The sequence below is a fragment of the Heliangelus exortis genome, chromosome 2, assembly GCF_036169615.1.
Source record: "Heliangelus exortis chromosome 2, bHelExo1.hap1, whole genome shotgun sequence".
Taxonomy (NCBI): Eukaryota; Metazoa; Chordata; class Aves; order Apodiformes; family Trochilidae; genus Heliangelus; species Heliangelus exortis.
Genome location: NC_092423.1, coordinates 22,101,683 through 22,121,724, shown reverse-complemented (window position 1 = coordinate 22,121,724; position 20,042 = coordinate 22,101,683). Strand labels below are relative to the sequence as shown.

General features: G+C 37.3%; 1 protein-coding gene across 10 annotated transcripts in view; it reads right to left on the bottom strand.

Moving 5' to 3' along the window:
- Positions 1 to 20,042, bottom strand: part of ADAM22 (ADAM metallopeptidase domain 22) — a 125,200-nt gene that overhangs the window by 93,469 nt on the left and 11,689 nt on the right. For all 10 annotated transcript variants that reach the window (XM_071735178.1, XM_071735174.1, XM_071735177.1 and 7 more), the window contains exon 3: positions 12,574 to 12,650. In XM_071735178.1, the coding sequence (XP_071591279.1) occupies positions 12,574 to 12,650 (77 nt within the window). The remainder of the gene's footprint in view (positions 1 to 12,573; positions 12,651 to 20,042) is intronic.

Sequence of the window (20,042 nt, the reverse complement as noted above, 5' to 3'; positions counted from 1 at the left end):
CCCCAGTGTCCCCACCATTGTTACAGGCAGTATCTTGATTTTCTGCATACATGGTACTAAATTCACTGGGTGCCAGTACAAAAGAGGTCTTCAGGACACTACTTTTGTGCTGCTGTGTCCTTCACAACTCTTTGAGGTCTAAGCCACCCCATTTTAGCCTAACTGCACATCTGCTTCAGCATAGAGGAGAGGCTGGGCAGTGGGAACAATCCTACCTGCTTACACAGGAGGAAGCCATGGATTATGGGTCATGCTCACCTTTTCTTCTGACTACTTTCTTTCTTACCCCAGTAAGGTCCAAAAGTAAAGTATCTGTAGATCACCAGGCAGAAGGAGAAAAAATGGTTGAACTGTCTCAACACACCTCATGTAGAGAAGAAGAGGAATATGTCTCAGCACCAATCTGCATTCAGTCTACAGGAAATTCAGCCCTCGAGAAGATCAGATCAGTGGAAAGATCACAATAAGTGCCTGAGCACTGAGATAATACAGACCCAAACCCAAAAGATATACTTCTAGTAGAGTAAGTTCACAATATTTTCTTGGCATCAATACTGCAAAAGATAAAAAACTATACAACCTCTCCTGCCCTCAGCATCATCTGTTTCCTTTCAAACATCTACCACCAACCCTCTTCAGTACTGTGTCCTTGAAATCTGATACCAGCATCTTTATCTGTCAAGCTTTTGGGTGTAAACCATGCAGAGCCTTAAGGTGAAATGTCCAGTCATTTGTTAGAAACATAATCATAAAGAAAGGCTCACCTTGTCAGTCAGGTAAACTCACAGGTCAGATTCCAGTTTAGATACTGGTGAAACAATTCCCTGGGAATGCGAGGGATAAATGAAGGAGGATCAGCTGAACATGGGAAATCCAACACTCATTATTTGAAGGTCTGCATCCAAACATGGTTAACTTACCAGGCTAACTTAAATCAGACTTTGATGGGAAGGGCAGAAATTGCATCAGCCAGCAAACCTGCATGCTTGGACCTGAAGTGCTCCGTTTCTGCTGTCCAGAGGCAGCAGGACTGGAATGAAGGTGAAATCAAATGACCTTCATGGCTCAAACCCCATAAAAGCATAGGCAAGATCAGTGCCAGTGATCAAGGCAATGGCAGAAATTCATCCCAGTCTTTCAGATTCCCAGCTGCAAAATTATTGCAGTCGTACCACCAAATATGGAAAATAAACACATTCAATAAGAAGAGATGAATTGCATCAGTTGAATGCCCACAGTCTAACTAAGGAGACAGGCAAAGGGAAGAGGAAAGCATAAGTACAGCATAGCTGCCTGATTCAAGTGGCAACACGTCACATATCTGCAGGACATTAGAATGTTATTGTATCTATTCATATTGTAAAATTTCTAGCACACCAGAAATCCATTAGCAGTGATGCTCTGGCATACCACCAAAGAGAATTACATCCTCTTACACCAAAAAAGAAATCAAAGAATGATTACGGGTAAGTACAGGCTAAAGATCAGTAAGCTCACCCAGAAAATACATTGTATCTAAGATTTAACAATTCTTCCAAAGAGAGAAAGACAAAAACCCTCTAACTTTGTACCAAAGCAAAGGCTGTGAATATGCAAATGAAAACTTCCAGACACCATTTTTCATTAACACTGGAAATGTATTTATATTAATCTCTTTAGCTAGACTTGGCAGCTCCTTTACAGTATCATATTTAGTTTGATCCTGCTGTTCCTCTGCAGCTTCCCATTTTCTGATTTCCATTTACTGATGAGCAACTTACCAGAGTGAAGTACAGTACACCAAATTAAATCCCTGGGTAATTTCTACAATTCTGTAATCAAATTAGTTACTCAACATATGCAGAAATGCATTGATAATCTGACACCTTTGGATGGATTCCCTTAAGTCATTGGGAGAATTCCTTTGCTTCTTATGAATAAATAAAAGCAGAGGTGATGCTAGAACACATGGCAACATAACAAAAGGTTTTTTGTTCCTTCAGTGCTATTTAGAAACACCAGTCCCAGTAGGAAGTGGAGATAATCTGGATTTTTACTTCTTTGCTCTAAAAATACACATAGTTTCGTTACAGAAACTTGGTATCAAGGTCATTTTTTCTCCTTTCAGTGTAACTTCATAGACGACTATAAAAATTTGACAGATCAAGTGGAAAGTGTGATTCATTATAAAAGCAGTAATAAGCAGAGAGACAATTATAATTTCACTGTTGCCACCAAGGTTGTGCCTGTTGAAAGGAACACTGAAAGGGTGCCACAACCAGTACCACATTTACAGTGAGAAGAGGCAGCTTTACTCTAACTGAACTGCTTTGTAGAGGGAAAATCTTTAAGATAATGATTTTTTGGCTGGCTGACTTAGGCAGAAAAAAAGATACCAAAAAACTCACAATATACAAAAAGACAAGATGATTTTTTGTTCTTTTAAAATTATGTAATGTCTACCATGATTTAGAGTTTCAGAACTGTCACTATGGTATATTTGATAACATGCAACCAAGGGCTTAAAATCTGTCATATCCTTTGGCCATGAATGCTTTCATTTTGTCCTTCTTAAACAAATCTCACTTCTTTGATATTCAAGCCAATCTTAGGTCATCAGGAGGGTTTTTACTTTAAGGGATGAGTACATCCCTTACATTTGTAACTCTTCTGTACATCTATACCCTCCCCAATAGATTCTTCAGCAAGAACAAGGAGATCTGATATGGGGTAAATAACACAAGATAAGGATAAAGTTGGTTATTTAAAAGGTTAGATTTTAAATTGGTTTATTTCTTTGAAGAAAAGAGGGAAAAATGATCAGTAGAAAAAAAAACGTGTGTTTTTTTTTTTTTCAACTGACCTTTTACATCTCAAAAAAGGGCAGAAGCTCAATTTAGAAGAAATATCTCTTTGTAGGTCATCTTTAATAAAAATACAAGATGATTCTTCTCCTTCATCTCACTGTGTATCACACCAAATGACAGCATTTTATTTCCTCTGGGATGGTAGAAATAAAGTAAATGGAACAGATTGAGGACACATGATAAATACTCTTTAACATTGTTTTGTCATTTATTTTCTTAAAGAAATAGAACTACTGTCATCCAACCAGTCCTCCAGTCAATTGATAAAGAGAACTTTTCTGGGAACTTTTCTGGACTATATTAATTTATTGTATGGTAATACAAGCATAATCCTTGGTTAAAACACTTGAAAAGAAACAGAAAGGGGATTTAAAAAAAGAAAAAAAAAAAAAAGAAAAAAAGAGTTCTTTTCAGTAGTTAATAAAAAACAAACCAAAAAAAACCCACAAATTTTAATGTCCTGCTTGATAAATAGTAGTAGATGAATAAAATAATAAAAGATATCTTATTTATACTATTTCATAACAGAACTTTGACAAAAAAGAACTAAAACTGAATAGGAAGAAATTAGGTATCTGAAGAATCTGAGAAACATACCGAGTTCTGTTCAAATCAGAAGATTATTTAAAAGAAAAATTTCATTATCATATAATTGCAAAAAAACCCAGGGAATTAGATGGGGCATTACAGAAGCAACACAGTAACACTGAATCACAGACTGTGAAGTCTGAAAGCCAGGGAAGTATCAAGAGCCCAGGTGGTAAAATTGAGAGAGGATCAGGTAATGACCAAGCCAACCCTGAGCTACAGTACATCAACAGAATACAAGTATCTTCAGGTTATATGCAAGAACTGAGAGGTTTATCAGTAGGATACTTGCATATCAAAAATAACTTTCAATCCCTAAGGGACGCCCTCTGACAAAAGGCAATGAGCCTGACTCAGCCCAGGCTGCCACAGGGTGGCACCAGCAGGATGGGGCACAAACCCCAACAAGTAAAGGGTGGAAAGAAGGCTATGGGTAGGCTCAGTAGATTCCTGTCAGATTTGCATTTGCTAATTGGTACTCCAGGATTTGAAAATCTCTTTTATGCATCTGTTTTGGAAGAGGAAAGAAGTGTTCCCGTAGGGAGGGGTCATTACACTGGGTGTGCTTCTCATGCTGCTACAGACAGGAAGAGAATCAGAGCAACCCACGTGAAGCCTTTCAAATGAAAGTGCAAAATTTGGTTTGTTTGTGGTTTTCTTCAAGGAAACAAACTCTCTGCACTGTGGTGACACAACTGTCCATAAATGAGGTTTTACCCACTAGCAGGTGCCAACCAAGTGGAAACAATTACATAATGGACTACAGACCACACAAATTCTGTTAAAACAAGTCTGTTTTGAGCCACGCAGTGAGGGAATATGAGGACACCAGTCATAATTCTTACTAGCAAAATGCATTTTAAAATGGTACAAAAATCTCACAAAACCACAAAAATAAATGGCCATAGATTTCATAGATAGCACCTTATATCTGTAATAGATGTTGCAAAGAAAGCAAACAAGACCAATACATTGATTTGGTCCACAAAAAGGTGGACAAGAGCCTCAACGTGAATTCACAGCCCAGAAAGCCAACTATATCCTGGAATGCATCAAGAAGCATGAGAAGCAGGCTGGGAGAGGTGATTCTCCCCCCTACTCTGCTCTTGTGAGACCCCACTTGGAGTACTCTGTCCAGTTCTGGAGCCCCTAACACAATAAGAGCATGGAGCTGTTGGAGCAGGTTGGAGCATAAAAATGATCAAAGAGATGGAGCATCTCTCCAATGAAGAAATGCTGAGGGAGTTCACCCTGGAGAAGAGAGGGCTCCAGGGAGACCTTAGTGCAGCCTTTCAGTACTTCAAGGTCTATATGAAAGATGTGGGCAAACTTTTCAGCAGGGCCTGTTGCAATATGACAAGGGGTAATGGTTTTAAACTAAAAGAGGGGAGATTTAGTCTAGATATAAGGAAGAAATTTTTTACAGTGAGGTTGGTGAAACACCAGAACAAGTTGCCCTGAGACAAGATAGGCGCCCCCATCCCTGGAAACATTCAAGGTCAGTCTGGACAGGTCTCTAAGCAACCTGATCTACCTGAAGATGTCCCTGCTCATTGAAGGGAGGATTGGTCCAGATGGCCTTTAAAGGTCCCTTCCAACCTAAACAATCCTATAATTCTATGATACAACAGGTTTGTGTACACAAGTCGAGCACTGTTATTTGCTGGGTAAGACGTTCCATATGTTAACAACATATTGTTTTAATATTGCCTGCTGATTCAGTCTCTGGATTAAAACCACATTTCTTAAGTAGAACTGCTATCCTGAGAAGAGGGCTTAAAAACCTGTTCCTTGTGTAATGATCTTGAGAATTCAAGACCAAAAGCTTGTATGTGGATGGCTATTCAGCCATCTGGTAGGTCCTCTCAATCCCCCTAGAAAGCCTAATAATTTCTACTATTTTCATCCCTAGCTCCATGCATCACTTGACTGCTTGTCTAGTAAAGGGGATTCCAGTTCATTTCACTGCTTAGCTGAGGAAAGTATTTGAGCCCCCAGCTAAAAGGCCCAGAGCACTTCCTGTTTCTCTAAGTGCTATTTTTAATGCACACATACAGAAGGTCATGATACCAAAGGAGTTCTCAAGGAGAAAGTAAAAAACAGAGCAGAGCAATTGAAGAACACAGGGAAAGGCATACGAAGGGAACTGTATCAGCAGGAAGGCTGCTGATTCATAAAGGAGATGCCCTATAAATGACAACACAGAAAATACCTGCTCTTCACATTCCAGTTCATGCATTTTTCTTTTTACTATCCCCTTCACACGTCTTACTCAAACTAGTATTTATATAGGTAGCCACATTGATCTGAGAATCTAAGTGACAGAAAGTATGTAAAAAAGATAATTGGGTTTCTAAGACCAAAGGATAAAATTCCATTTCAACAGCAAATCCAGAAATTACACTTTGACTATCATAGCCACTTTGTAATGGCTAAATCAAAAATATGTTTAATTTTTCTTTTAATACTTTTCATAATGGCTAGAGGTTAAAGTTACTGCCAATTTGAGATACATGACAATGAAAAGATAAATTCATAGGCACTGGAACATGCTAAGAAATGTGATTCTTTCCCTAGTTTAAGACATTTTACTTTAAAGACAATGCTAAATACAGCTCATGATTGATCTGTACATTTGAGGTATTTCTATATGTATGTGTTTAAGATATATAGTTCCTAATTGATCCAGTAATCTAGCAAATATAATCAAGAAAGAATGCATTATAGTAATATAATGATAATATCCCTCCAGAATAATTAATCATTTTCTTCCTACACATGCATTCAGATATACACATTAATACATTTTCTATAATTATTTATGTGCCAAAAAATTGATACCATGGAAAGACAATTTATTTAGTGCTGATTATCTCATCTGTTTTAATTAGTCTACTATAAGCCAACAAATACCACTTCCAATGAATGCAGTTGCCTAAAAGCAATAAAATATTCTCTATCGCATCCCCGGAGGGGAGAACAAAGGACTGACTTTTAGAAAAACCCTCTAAAATGTGTTAGGAAAATATGAGGGGATGCACAAACTTCGTATACACAAACAGCTGTTTTCAAATATTATTTTTCTTATAAGTCATAAACATAAGTTCAGAAACATCAGGGGAATTCACTTGCGAGTGATTAGAACTCCTGCTCAGTGACACGTTTGAAACAATAGATGAATGGAACAAATTACCTTTTTTGTTATCATTTTAACCAGAACAACAATTAAGCACTTGCAAGCATTTCACAGATATCTTTTCAAATTTCCGTATCCCCATCCAACTCAAATTAGTAGGAAAATTGTGTTTATTTCAACAGCCTTCACCGGTAGCTGGTACTAAACCACAACCAACAAAAAACCTATTGACAACAGTAGAAGAATATTCATAGCAGAAATTAGTTAACCTAAAACTAAATTCAAATATTAAAAAATAAAATGTTAAGGAGATATCAAAAGCAATTTACCCTTTCCAAAAGAAGTCTTAAGTAGATCATTGTACAAAACAAATTAAAGGAAGGTAATGAACTTACTGATAATCAATATACATTTATGGAAAATAGAACACTGATATTATTCTTGTACAGGATTACAAATTCACTAATAGTAATAGTGAGGATATAGCTCATATTTACTAGACAGTCAATTTCAAGCTGGGAAGAAGGAAGTTTTGAGGGGTTTTTTAGAAAAGAAAAATTTTAAAAAAGAAAAAAAATATCTTAGAAACTACGTAAAGGGGTATAACAAGTAGAAAAGGGCAGGCTGTGCTACCTTTATACATGACACTGACAAAATACAGTACTGAGTGTACAATTCAGCAAGAATACAGATAATCTGGGAAGGTCAGCAAAAAGGCACAGAAATTACCAAAGGACTTAAAGGATGCCATTTTATCAAAGATGCAGGAGCTCAACTCTGTTTTGGAACAAAAAGAAGGCTGATTTACTATACACACCAAAGTGGAAGGAATACACAACAATGCTGGGATTTTTCAGTCTAAAACTCATGTTCAAATTTTATCAGTGAGGGTAATTAACTACTGAAACAATTTAAGCTTTGACAAGTTCTTTATTCCCATATTTCTTCAACACAAAATTGAAAAGAAAATGCACAAAAGGCAGGAACTCTTTGTGATGATCTCAGGGATTCTCCCTGGCCTCAGAATATGTTTTGTGACACAGCAGTAAACTTTGAATCCTTCTCTTACCTTTCCTTGTCTTTAGACCAAACAGAAATCTCTGTAGAACTGACATTTTTAATTAATTAAAAATTAATTTTTAATTTTTAATTAATAAAAAAATTTAAGAAAAACCTATAAGCCATTCAAAAACAGTTCATATAAAGCATGTGTCAGCAAAGTGTTCTAACACAAATGGAGGTGCTGAATAATTGCCTCCCAAAGAACAGAATCAGCCTCTGAAATTAAGCAGCAGAAATGATTTCTTAAGTCCAGTTTGCAATTATGACCAAATCAATTTTTCCATCACAGACTGAGAGGGGGAAAGAATAAATCTGCAAAATGGGGGTGTGAAAGAACAACTCTCTTTGGTCAAGGGGGGCTTCTGATCACAAAGCACATAAGTGTCACTTAAAAAGTAATGCAAAAATAGTGCAGAACAAGATTCTGTACCTCAGGCAGAAGACTGAACCCCGTCTGTATTGTGCTACTTGTAAACTGGTACTAAATACTGCAAATAAATTTTCAGAGCACTCTCATATGGTGAAAAAAAGGGCATTACTATAAGTAAGAATCAATTATAAAAATGTGATCGTACCCAAGTGGGTCTCCTCAGCCTGCATGCGCAGGGCATGAATAAGAGAAGCAAACAGAGCCTGAATTCCCTCTATCCAAATAAATTGCAGCTGCTAGTGCAAACAATTTAGACAGTGTACATCCAAGACATTCCTTAAAAAAACTAAGAGAGACTGAGTTGGACTTTAAAGAGACCCAAAACAACTTAAAGAATTGCTCCTCCTGGGGCTTTATCTGACCATGGCTTACCACATCCTGTTACAGAGTCATTACCAAACTAATGGAGACTGTAAAGCCCACAGTACTTTCAGAGCAGGAATGGCAAACAGGTCCTCTCACACCCAAAGGCAGAAGCCCACTAGCCCAATCACACCATGTGGAGCCCATCCAGAACCTGCCTGACCCGTGGGTCACCTGGAGGAACACAGGAGTCATCAGGAGGTGACTTCTGGTGGGAGCAGGAGAAGAAAGACTGACCAGAAATTACAAGAGTCAGAAATGTTGTAACTGCATTTTTTTAAAACCACATCAGGAAGCTGATCCTTTTGAATTCCACACAGCCAAATGTTTACAATTGAGAGGAAATTTAGGAATATGTTTTTCATTTACAGCTTACATGACACATTGATATTAGTGTTGGAGAGCATTTGCCAAGAGAAATTACAGGCAAGGTTTCAGCAGTTTGTCTCACGAAAAAGCTGGCACTTGTCTGTCAAGCTGCCTTAAATTTTGCTTCTGTTTTCAGGATTTTTTGATGAAGTTTACAATCTGAGGTTTGCAAAACTCTAATTAAAAGACATTTCTAATAAATATTCCCTACAAAGCATGAGGAACGTCTGTATCATTGTCAGCAGAAGCTGCAAAAAGCATTCAGTGTCGAGGCAAAATAATTAATACCTGGAATGCCTTCCAGTATCATTAACCAGAAATAATTTAAATTAAGACTGAAATGTACATAATAGCTATCAATATTTTCTGAAAAAGCCTCTTTGGTTTTGCCAACCTTTTGATAAACTATGAGAAAAGTGCATTTATTTCCCACATAGAGAACATTGCTGATTTTATAAGAATTGTTTCATCTGAAAACTTTCAGACTTCTGAACATCACTGACCATCACAACCATCATTTTATGCAGTGCTGGCTCTCCTCTGGGACATGGTCAGGCACCCGACAGGAACAGAAGATGTGTGAGCTTCCTAAAGGGGTAAGGTTTCTGAGAACATTCTGCCCAGCCTGCTGCTTCTTTAGGGATTGTTTTCCACTAACGCAGCCCCGCAAGGGATTAAATCCATGTTGCAAAAGAAAGCAGGTGGCAATTATGCTCCATCCTAGTGATAGCGTCACCAAGAAGAGCAGAGCAGTCCCCAACTGCTGAAAATTACAAGCTTGAAATCCTTATTGTGCTTGTCACCTTTCAAAGCACTTTCCCATCAACACAAAATTGAAGACCTCAGACTATCAATGGGTTCACTCTCACAAAAAGCCATGATCAGGAAGGCCTCATTTTGTTATAACACAAGGAGCCAGGGTACCTGCAGGTGGCCAGATGCTAGGTACCTAGGTAGGTAGCTAGAGCTTTCATATGAAAAATGATGCTGCAGCTAAGAAGGGCCCTAATCATCTTGCTTGCCCAGCATGGTTACCATAAAGTGAACTTGAGGTGATCACACCATACCAGGGCCTGTCCACACTCCAGACAAGCACAGACACTGTAATTTTTCCAGCTGACCAACTTGCAGTGTGTTCCTTCCAAATCCAAATACATTCCTGCTGACCTCAATTGTCAGTGTGCAAAAAGTTATCAGGAATAAGGTTCAATAAAAACTAAAAAGTTTTGTAGTGTCTATGACAGTGGCACAGGGGACAATTATTTCTGATGGAAAAAAGAAGAGAAAGAAATATGTGACTCCTCAGAGAACTGCCTAAGAACAGATATGGAAAATATACAAACACAATAGAACACAAAATACAAAAGGGGATGTATAACAAAGCACATCTAAATGCAGTGGAGAAAATAGACAAACTGACTGTCAGATTAAAAGATGGATTTGAAGAAGAAAGAGACAGTTTGCTGCCCAAAAAGAAAGCAGCAAACAAATAAAAAACACTGTTTGCAGACAGACATTAGGGAGCAGTGTACTTTCTAAAGTACACTGTAATTTTCATTTTGATTTTTTTTCCATAAACTGAGGAACCATATGGAAGAATTAATACTTCTCTGTGATTGTCCAGCACTGACATTGTAATTAGAGATGATGCTCAGATGTATCCATCCGTAGGAGTCACAGACATTAACCTTTAAACAACAGGGAGACTGCAAGAAAGCAAAGTGACAAAGGCAGGGAGAGTCTCTCCTTTCTAAGAACCTGTGTATTTAAAAAAAATTATTTTCTCCCCTCTCTGTTCCCCATACTTCCTTTAACATTCCTCAAATGTATATTATGCATAAAAGCTAATTTTACCATAGAGGCCTGCTTCAGCATGCTTTTGATATCCACAGAGGTTCACTTATAAATACTAAGCTGACATTTTTTCCAGAGGAAAGCTGAAATTGGGAACCTTGCTCCTTTCAAGCATTCAACTACTTTTCAATTGTAAGGCTACTGTGGGTCAAATTTTCAAACCACTCAAGAAAATCATTGGTTTTCTCTCAAAATTCACAAAATACCTACAGGATATAATATGGAGAGTAAGAACTGAAAGAGAAGAAAACTACAGACGGCTTTCTGAATAGACCATTTTTCTCCATGGGAATAATAATTAAGAATACATCTTAAATGTTGTTCTGGTATACTTTACCCTCTTTTTATTTGGTGATCTGCAAATGCTACTCAGAAGCAGTATAAATGTTGATTTAAGTGTCATGAAAGAAGCCAAACATATTAATTGCCTTGCAGTCTTCTTGTTTTCGTCTTGCGTAATTTGCAATAGGACAAGGACACATTTTGACACTGTTACTCATACAAAGACTTGTCTAATAACACTAAAGAAAACAGAAGAATCACAAAATTAGAATCCAGCTCAAATCAAATTTTAACTATATGCTTGCATGTGTTTACGTGCATATCTACACATGCATAAGAAAAAAAAAAAAAGAAAAAAAACCACCTACAGGGAACTGTTGCAATTCTTAAAATCACATTCTCAACTTGTCTTTTCATATACTATAAGTAGTAGTAGCTGTGTTTTCCTCTACTAAGATGACTTGAAATTCATACTGCAAAGTAAATCCTGACCTTTCAGAAACTACCTGTGACTACATCATTAATCTGCCACCGAAAATACAAACAGGTTTTTGCAACATACTGTAAGGTATAAATATGTATACAAAACTACAATTTCCAACAAACACTTCCATGCTGTGGACTTGGTGCTTTTCAGAAGGAAAGTTCTTCCTCTAGATCTCTTTAAAAATGCATTTGTTATAAAATCATGTTTCTAAACTAGCCTGTTACCCTCTTCCTGCAGCACAATGTCACTGCTGTCTGTAACCAGCAAGCATTCACATATGGTTTTTAACTCATGTCAGTGCACATCAAGGCACTGACACTGTTTAGAAGGTGTTTAAAAGTGAAGAAAAAACAAAATTTGCAGCCTTAATTGTTCATCTTTATAGCGGAAGAACTTGTAGCAATTGAGTACAAATTCTTACACAGAACCACAAAACACTGTGTTTAGTTATTAGATTAATTACTTAACAAAGCATTTATGTTTACTACATTATTTACTCTCTTTTCACTCCAGAGCAGAAGAGCAAAGCAACTCGTATTTTAAAACAGCTGAACTAAAAAGCTACTTCAAAACCTTGTTACTGAAAGCCACATACCAGACTTCACTTTAATTTTACTACTATTCAATCTTTCCTCATAGACTGAAGTTCAGAGTGTGTTACTGCCTTATAATGCTTCTCTGTTCCCAAAAGACTCTAAATGCATCTGGAAAAACTTCATTCCCAACTATCCATCTCATTCTTTTTTGAGGATTAGCTGCAGTGCAATTGCTCTATCTTCAGTACTTTACAATTGGTTATTAAAACACTAACAGCTACCAGTTTTCAGCAACTCCATCTTTTAGTATCCAGGGAGGCTCTGACTGAATATAGTAATTTGCCATAACGGTAAAATGAAACATAGCAAATGAAATTATAACACTAAAACGTTACTGCTACACTGCAGTAGCTACTAAGAAGTAACAATGGGAGTATCAAAACCTATAGTGGTACTTGAGAAAATAACAGAAGAATTTAAAATATATCACTACATATTAACTCAATACCTAGAAAAAGCATCTGTCCTATATTACAGCCTCCAAAACCTCCATTGAAAAATGACATTTCACTGACTCTGGGTCTTGAACAAATGTAGAGTAAGATACAGTCATTACTCACTGGTTTAGCGTCACATCTAGGATGAAAGATGATCCAAAAGCATCAACTTGGAAGCTGGCTCGAGCAATGTGGGTAGACTGCAATATTGAAAAGCCCGGGATTAGTATTCAGCCACAACAAAACATATCATACAAGTCTGTGAGTGCAGAAAGTAAATATATTTACTAAGTAATGATTGGCCATTAACGAAGCAAAATAGCATTGAAACAGACACAGAAGTCTATGATAATGAATAAAATCTCTGCTTTCTGAATCTAGGAGGCTTACTCAAGTATTCCCAACAAAACAGCCTGTGATAACCCATCCACAGTAGGGAACAGCTCTTATCTTTGACCTTTCATTCTGGGCAAAATCCTGAGCAAAGTGGAAGACTTCACCCTGGCTAATGTGTAACTCATTTCTTAACAGCTGGGATGTTTCTGCTTTGGTCAGACTGGGATACACTCACAAATCTCACCAACATTACCTGACACAAACTCTCTGTTCATACAGACTGACATTAAAGCCCACATAGGGCAGTGATAGCAATGCACTAAAATTGGATTGGATGTGTTTCTCTGAAAAGCTGACTGACTACCTGTAACCCATCTCCTCCAAAAGGTTCCCAAAAATCCTACTCCCTCAGCAGTCACTAACACCTAAAAATGGGTGCTAGAGAAATATCTTTATTTTCATACTCTTTCTTTCTTTCTTTCCTTCCTTCTTTCCTTCTTTCTTTCTTTCTTTTTCTTTCCTTCTTTCTCTCTCTCTCTCTTTTTCTCTTTTTTTCTCTCTCTCTCTATTTCTCTCTTTTTCTCTCTCTCTCTTTTTCTCTCTCTTTTTCTCTCTCTTTTTCTCTCTCTCTTTTTCTCTCTCTCTTTTTCTCTCTCTCTCTCTTTCTCTCTCTTTTTCTCTGTCTCTCTCTTTTTCTCTCTCTCTCTCTTTTTCTCTCCCTTTCTCTCTTTGCCATATATTTTCTCTGAATTAATTGCTTTCATTCAGACCTGTAGAGAACAAACATGCGAATACTTCGTAATTAATGATCTGCCAGAAATAAAACCTTTATTATAGTAGTAGTGGAAGAAAATACTGAGCTATCAAGTGGAAATGAAATGATTGCTTCTAGACCTGAAAACTCCCCAGAAACCAAGCAGCCATGTTATTTAACTAATTAATAAGGAAAGCTACTTTCAGGCCCTTTGGGGCAGTTTCAACTTTGTTCTTATTTTCTTTCCATTGAAATCTGCACATTAAGATTTGAAGCATGTAGACAGAGGAATTTAAGAAGAAACACTGAAGAACCACTTACAACTCTAAACTACTCTTCTCTAAATAAATACAATACAATACTGGACAGTACAACTGCAACACTTGATTTATTGAAAACTGGGAAATACGGATGGGGTAATGTGAATCATCAAATTCACTCTCTTTAAAACTACTGGCAGCATTTCAATAGGCATTAAATCCAGAAGAGTGAAGAATACCAGTTTCCCTGGAAAAAAACAGCAACAAAGAAATGGGAAGTTGAGGGAATCATGACTTTTTTGTTTATTACATTTTTGAGTTGCCCTACAACAGAATGTTTTTTTATGTTTACATACATAACCATGAGTATTAATAAATTTTAAAAAAACAACCACCATAAACACATATTTACAAGCAGATGATTCCTTTAAAAAACAAATAAAAATCAAGACATTTTATTAGAGGATACTCAGGCTGAGTGTCCACTACAAAAATGCCTAGATGTGACAGTGCAGCAAATATGCATGCAGAACTGCATGATGAGAATTCCCAGATATTTAAATTGCTCTGCAGAAGGATGCAGAGTTCACTGGAAAGCTTCTTAGAAAGTCCCTCAATAGATTAAATTCACCTAGTCAGACATCCTTACAGCTATCTATCTCCATGATATCCAACCTGCTTTGTAACACAGACCACAGGGTTTTACTAAGTGATTTTTTGTGATTTCTGGACAAATAGTCAAGCATATAATTTTGACCAACTAAATTAATATAACATATAGCTTGCCTTACCTGAGCAAATAATTTTTATTTAAGTTGTGAATTGCCATCTATATTAAAATCCTACTTTCTGTCCAAAAAAGGGGGAGGTGGGGTTGAAGGCTGCAATTTCCTCACATCAGCCGTTTTGATCCCTTTTTGTAATTTCAGGATTACAAACAGCTTGCCCAAAATGACTCGTGACATAGCCAGCTGGTACCTGTGAGGCAGTGATGGACACCCACAGCATGTACAGACACCCACAGCACATATGGCCACCCACACCCAGGACAACCATTTAGCTTCTGGCCTGCAGCAGCCGGCACATCCAGAAATACAGCACACAAAGAAACACCAACAAAACAAAACATGCTAGCATTTGCATCACATTTCCAACTCCCAGTAAGTGGAGTTTGCTCTGAATTATTTTAAAATGCCATCTTCTCTTGCTAGATATGAATTTTTAGGGTGTTGTCCATATAGGTTGCTGTATAGGCATATAGGCTCCTTAAGGTACTAAGGGTCAGCAATACCTTAGTCATTCCCTTGTTCAACTGCAGCACACTTGCTAACCTTAACCAACTTTAAATTATCTATCTGCACTGCAACCTTCATCTTCTGGTCAAAGGAATAGTGGCAGCACAGTTGTTTGCTTCTCATCATTACATTATTAAATGCAAAGAACATTCTACAGTACTTTATTATTTCTCTTTGTATGCCATGTGTGAGGGTCCAAGAATTAATTTGGCTCAAACATCACCATCTTAGGAGATTTTTGTAAAAGACTACTTGGGGGTTAGATGCCAGAACACCAGTAACCACAAAGGAACATCCACTCCACTCCGACCCAACCACAAAGGAGCAGCTCCTTCCTTGGAAAGTACAAAACACCTCTGCAAAAATACCTCAAAAAAGCACCGTGATGGCAGGAACTCGGTCAGACTGTGCCCACCTACCCCCCTTAACATGAGCCCAAGCCTGAGGTCTTTATCACCAAGACCCCCATAGTGATGGTCCTGGGCATGCACAACACAGGGGGCCAGGCAATGCAGAACAGAAATTCAGTATGCAGAAGTTTTCTTGGAAGAGGAGGAGACCAGGCTTCAAAGCTGGTCAAACAGGATGCCACTGGATCACGTGGGTGCTATGCTACCTGTCCCCCTCTTTCTTTCCTACTTTATTTTACTACTCTCTTCTCTCCCTTCACCCTGCTAAGTTGTTGGTACATGAATAATGTGCCTTTTTGGATGCCAAGTGACATCTCACCTCGTTTGCATCTTAATTTTACCTCTGAGTGGTCCAGGAGTCTGTGGTCACACAGGGGACCAAATCGGACCATAACACCATGGTTTAGATCTGTGTACACAATATAACCAAGTCTTCTATATAACCATATGTTGGTACCAAAAGAGAATATGTCAGTAAGGAAGAATATAAAAAGTCTAATTTAAATTTCTAAACATACATATACTGAACACAGCCTTTGTCATTAAAATCTATTTACCTCATTCATTTTAAGTGCAAAAATGCCTAAGGTTTTTTGTTGTTTTTTTGGTTGGTTTTGTTTTTCACTGCTAGGCATATTGCATCATATTGATTTGGTCTGGGAAATTTCCTCCCTTGAACATGTCTCTAAGATAAGCAATTACAAGGCTAATGTATTTCTGAGGTGACACTAGACCACAGTTATTCCCTGACAGAAGCTGTTAATGTGGATTTAAGGGAGAAAATGCCTATTAATAAATTAAGATGAAAAATATTACACAGATGTAACCACCCCCAAGGCAAGTAGTGCAAGGAAGCTCACCTTTAAATTTAAACTCAAGAGCAACCAATCGTAACTCAAATGTACAGAGATACCAAGATGCACATTTTTGATATTTAGACAGATTCAGCCCTCAAGAAATTGCAGCCCCTTCCTTTGACCCTGGTATGTGGCTGTAAAACACTGCAATGCTGTGTACTGTGGGCTGCTGCCAAAACTGGACAGTTCTGCTCCATCCTGGCCACATGTTTCCATCTGCTCTCCCTTGTTTGCTCCTGTGACTACCCAGAAAGTCAGATCAGCATCAGAAAATTACTTGGAGTGGATACATTTCCTGTCAGACAAACAAGCTGATCCAAATAAGCCACACAGTCATGCCACAGGACGAGGTGTGATGGGAAGAAGCTGTAGGGGACATAAAAGGCAGAGTGAAGAGGAAGACAGATGCCCCTTACCATTCACCGTAACAAAAAAACTGCACCTTGAGAGTGAGAACACATTTTTAGGAAAACAATTCTTCTAAAAATCTGGTTAAGAACCACAAACTAAAGAAAGGGATTCTAAAAAGTGTTGGCTCTGCATTAATTTAAAGAACATCTATCTGCTCAGTGAATAGGCCTGGTGCAAAGGAAGCTTACACTCACAGACATATGTCAATAAAAGAACCCAAAGAAGGGACATAGGTACTTTTACTCCATCTATACCATCTCATTCAAGCAGAAGTAACAAGATAGCTGCAAAGGCTCATCTAGGCCACCGAAGAAGGACAAATTATTACGTTATTCAGTTCTGAAACCAAGGAACTTTCTCAGAAAATTCGAGGCTTTTTTAACAACCATAGGCATGACACATTGAAGGCTGACAACTGAGTCATAAAAGGGGATTTCTTGGAGACCAGGAGAGATGCACTCAATGGAGACCATGAACAAGAGCCAGGAAAGGAGACTCTAACAACTTAATGGAAGAGTGCACTGCTGTGCTTCCAACACAATCAAAAAGTTCTGAAACTTTAATGCAAGTGAAGAAGGAAAATATCAATAACAATTCTGAAATTAGCTGCAGTACTTCCAGATGGAGTATCTAGTGGTACTTAATGTGTAATACCTCCTACAGCAAATACCAAGCACCCCATGTATATAATGCAATGATGAGAGAGCTAACTTTTGTCAAAGACTGCAAAGTTTAAGCATCTCAGTGAATGTCTGAAAGGAATCAAAAGTAAATGGAGTGGAAAGGATTATTTCGAATCACCAAGCACGAAGATATTTTACCTAAAACATTAAAAGCCTGAATCCTAGAAAAACAAATGGTAGGCAACCCTTCCTGAAAAACCAAGAGGGATGCAATTCCAATTATTTTAAATCACCTGCTCCATGCCTCAGGGATCACTGTAGTAACAGCAGAGATGGGCAGTCCATTCCAAGTATGACTATTTATTATTACAAAGAAACACAACAAAAAAACCCAATTATTTCTGATGCAATCTTTTTGGTACCCCTGCTGGGGATCAACCTTCTCCAGAAACTGGGCCTGAATAATGAGTATCTGTAAAGGGAACACAAATACACAAATTAAAACCAAAGTCTACCACTGCAAATCAATGGGGAGCTGCATTGCACATTACTGTACGTAACCTTAAATGTGTTTAGAAAACTTTAATTTCAAATAGGTAAAATATCTTAACCACCAATGAAATATTTACAATCCATGTACTTCAATAATGAAACTAACAAGAAACATTATTAGCTGGGTGCTGAAAACAGCATAGTAACCTACTGGCTGATACTTTTTCTCATTAAAATAAGGAAAAAATACATTAAAATAAGGAAAAAATAGATTAAAATATATTGTGATACAATAGGCAATTCATCATAACAAATTTTTCTTACTGCTGAAGTATTCTTCATAAAGCATCTAAAGGCCTTTTAACAAGTTTTGCTGTAAGAGAATTTCTGTCAAAAAAGAGGCATGTCATTTAAAAAATATGAAAATATCCTATTTACATGTTTGCCCTTTGATGTGAAGAATTTTACATTTGCTACTATTTATAGCATTCTGGTTTCTAATTAAAAGATTCTGATCAAATTTGTATAAATGTAAGAAAAGCACCAAGAGAATCAAGAGAGGATACAGAATGTTATAGCAAGAAAAAACTTCTAAGCTATGTTTCAAAGAACAATGAGGATTTTATAGCAGACTTCCTGGTAATCAGTCACATTTACAAAATAGTAAATTCTTTAGATATTAATTCAACATGCCCCCTCCCTTTATTTATTAGGAGAATACAAACCTCAACTTTTAAAAAATCCTTAAATTTATAACTTAAATTTATACCAGAGCATAGGAATACAGGGCTAATTATCACATGTACACATTATAAAAGGACAATTTTCAGCCTCAGTTGTGCTGTAATAAATCCAGAGTTACGCAGTGCCATGTAGCTGTATCTAAAATAAGAAATTAGTTCAAAAACTTGCTTTTCTACTTGTCCCAAGAAGAAAAAAAAAGAAAAACAAACAAACAAACTTTGCTCAGAGAGACAAAATCCAGAAATAAGCCTAGGTCTAATAATACTAATAAGCATCTCAAAGCTAAAGAATATTTTTTCTAAAATACGCAATAAAGTATAAATGCTACATTATTTCCTCAGGCCCTCTCTATTGCCATTTGTGGATATCTAATTTTAATCAAACATTCAGTGTCACTGCATGGGATACACATCTCACAGCATAGTAAGGAACTGCAAAAATCTCTTTTTTACTTTCCCTAGCATTCTCTAAATATTTACATGCACATTAACTATATTAAACATCATTATTTGTCATTCTTCATGCAAGCTCTCTCTTCTTATCAAGTGCATAAATCTAAATACCTATTGGACTTTTTTTTTTTCTTTTTTGGGGGGGTGGGGAGTTATTTAATGAAAAAATGCAGAACAGAATCATGGCTTGATAAAAAGGCTTTTACAGCTGCTTTTTTGGGGTACACTTAATAGATAAATCATTTCTTTCAAAGAAAATCAAGAAATAAGAAAATATTTTAAGAGATCCACATTATTTTTTGAATCCTGGATCACATATCTGTCCTCTGAGCCAAATAAGGGTGGGACAGATGGAGAGGCAAAGCCAGAGAGAGCACAGTGGCATCGTCCAGTTCCCTTTGGTGGGGGTTCATCAGCTCTCAGCAGATAAAGATCTTGACAATGCTGTAAAACATGACCTTAAGTAGCTTTTCTCTGCATAAACACGACAGTATCAATGAAATCAGGGTTAGAAGCAAGGAGTACTTGTACCTCTAAAATGCCAGTGATTATTCTTCTTCAAGTTAAAAAAAAAAAAAAAAATCTCCTTTATTATTGATTTGTGGGTTTGAAATCTGAAGCTGTTTGAGTTTACTCAATATGGTGAAGTAAAAGGCATCCCCAGAAAAATAGATGAGGGGAACAGCACCAGGAAAAAGTCCTGAACACAAAGAGATGCAGTGTCTGACGCAGGTGGCACTGCTGCAAATCCACTGCCTGGGCAGCAGCAGAGATCCTTCAGAGGTCCTGCAGAGGTGTGATGCTGAGCTCTGATAGGCTTGGCTGCATCTGCTCCCACATCTCTCCCTGGACCTCTGCCTGACACTTGAACAGTTATAACAACTGAGAAAAAATAATTCTTATTTTTTCCTGAGAACTTCTTTTCTTGTTCACCTTCCTTGCTCCCACTTCACCTTTC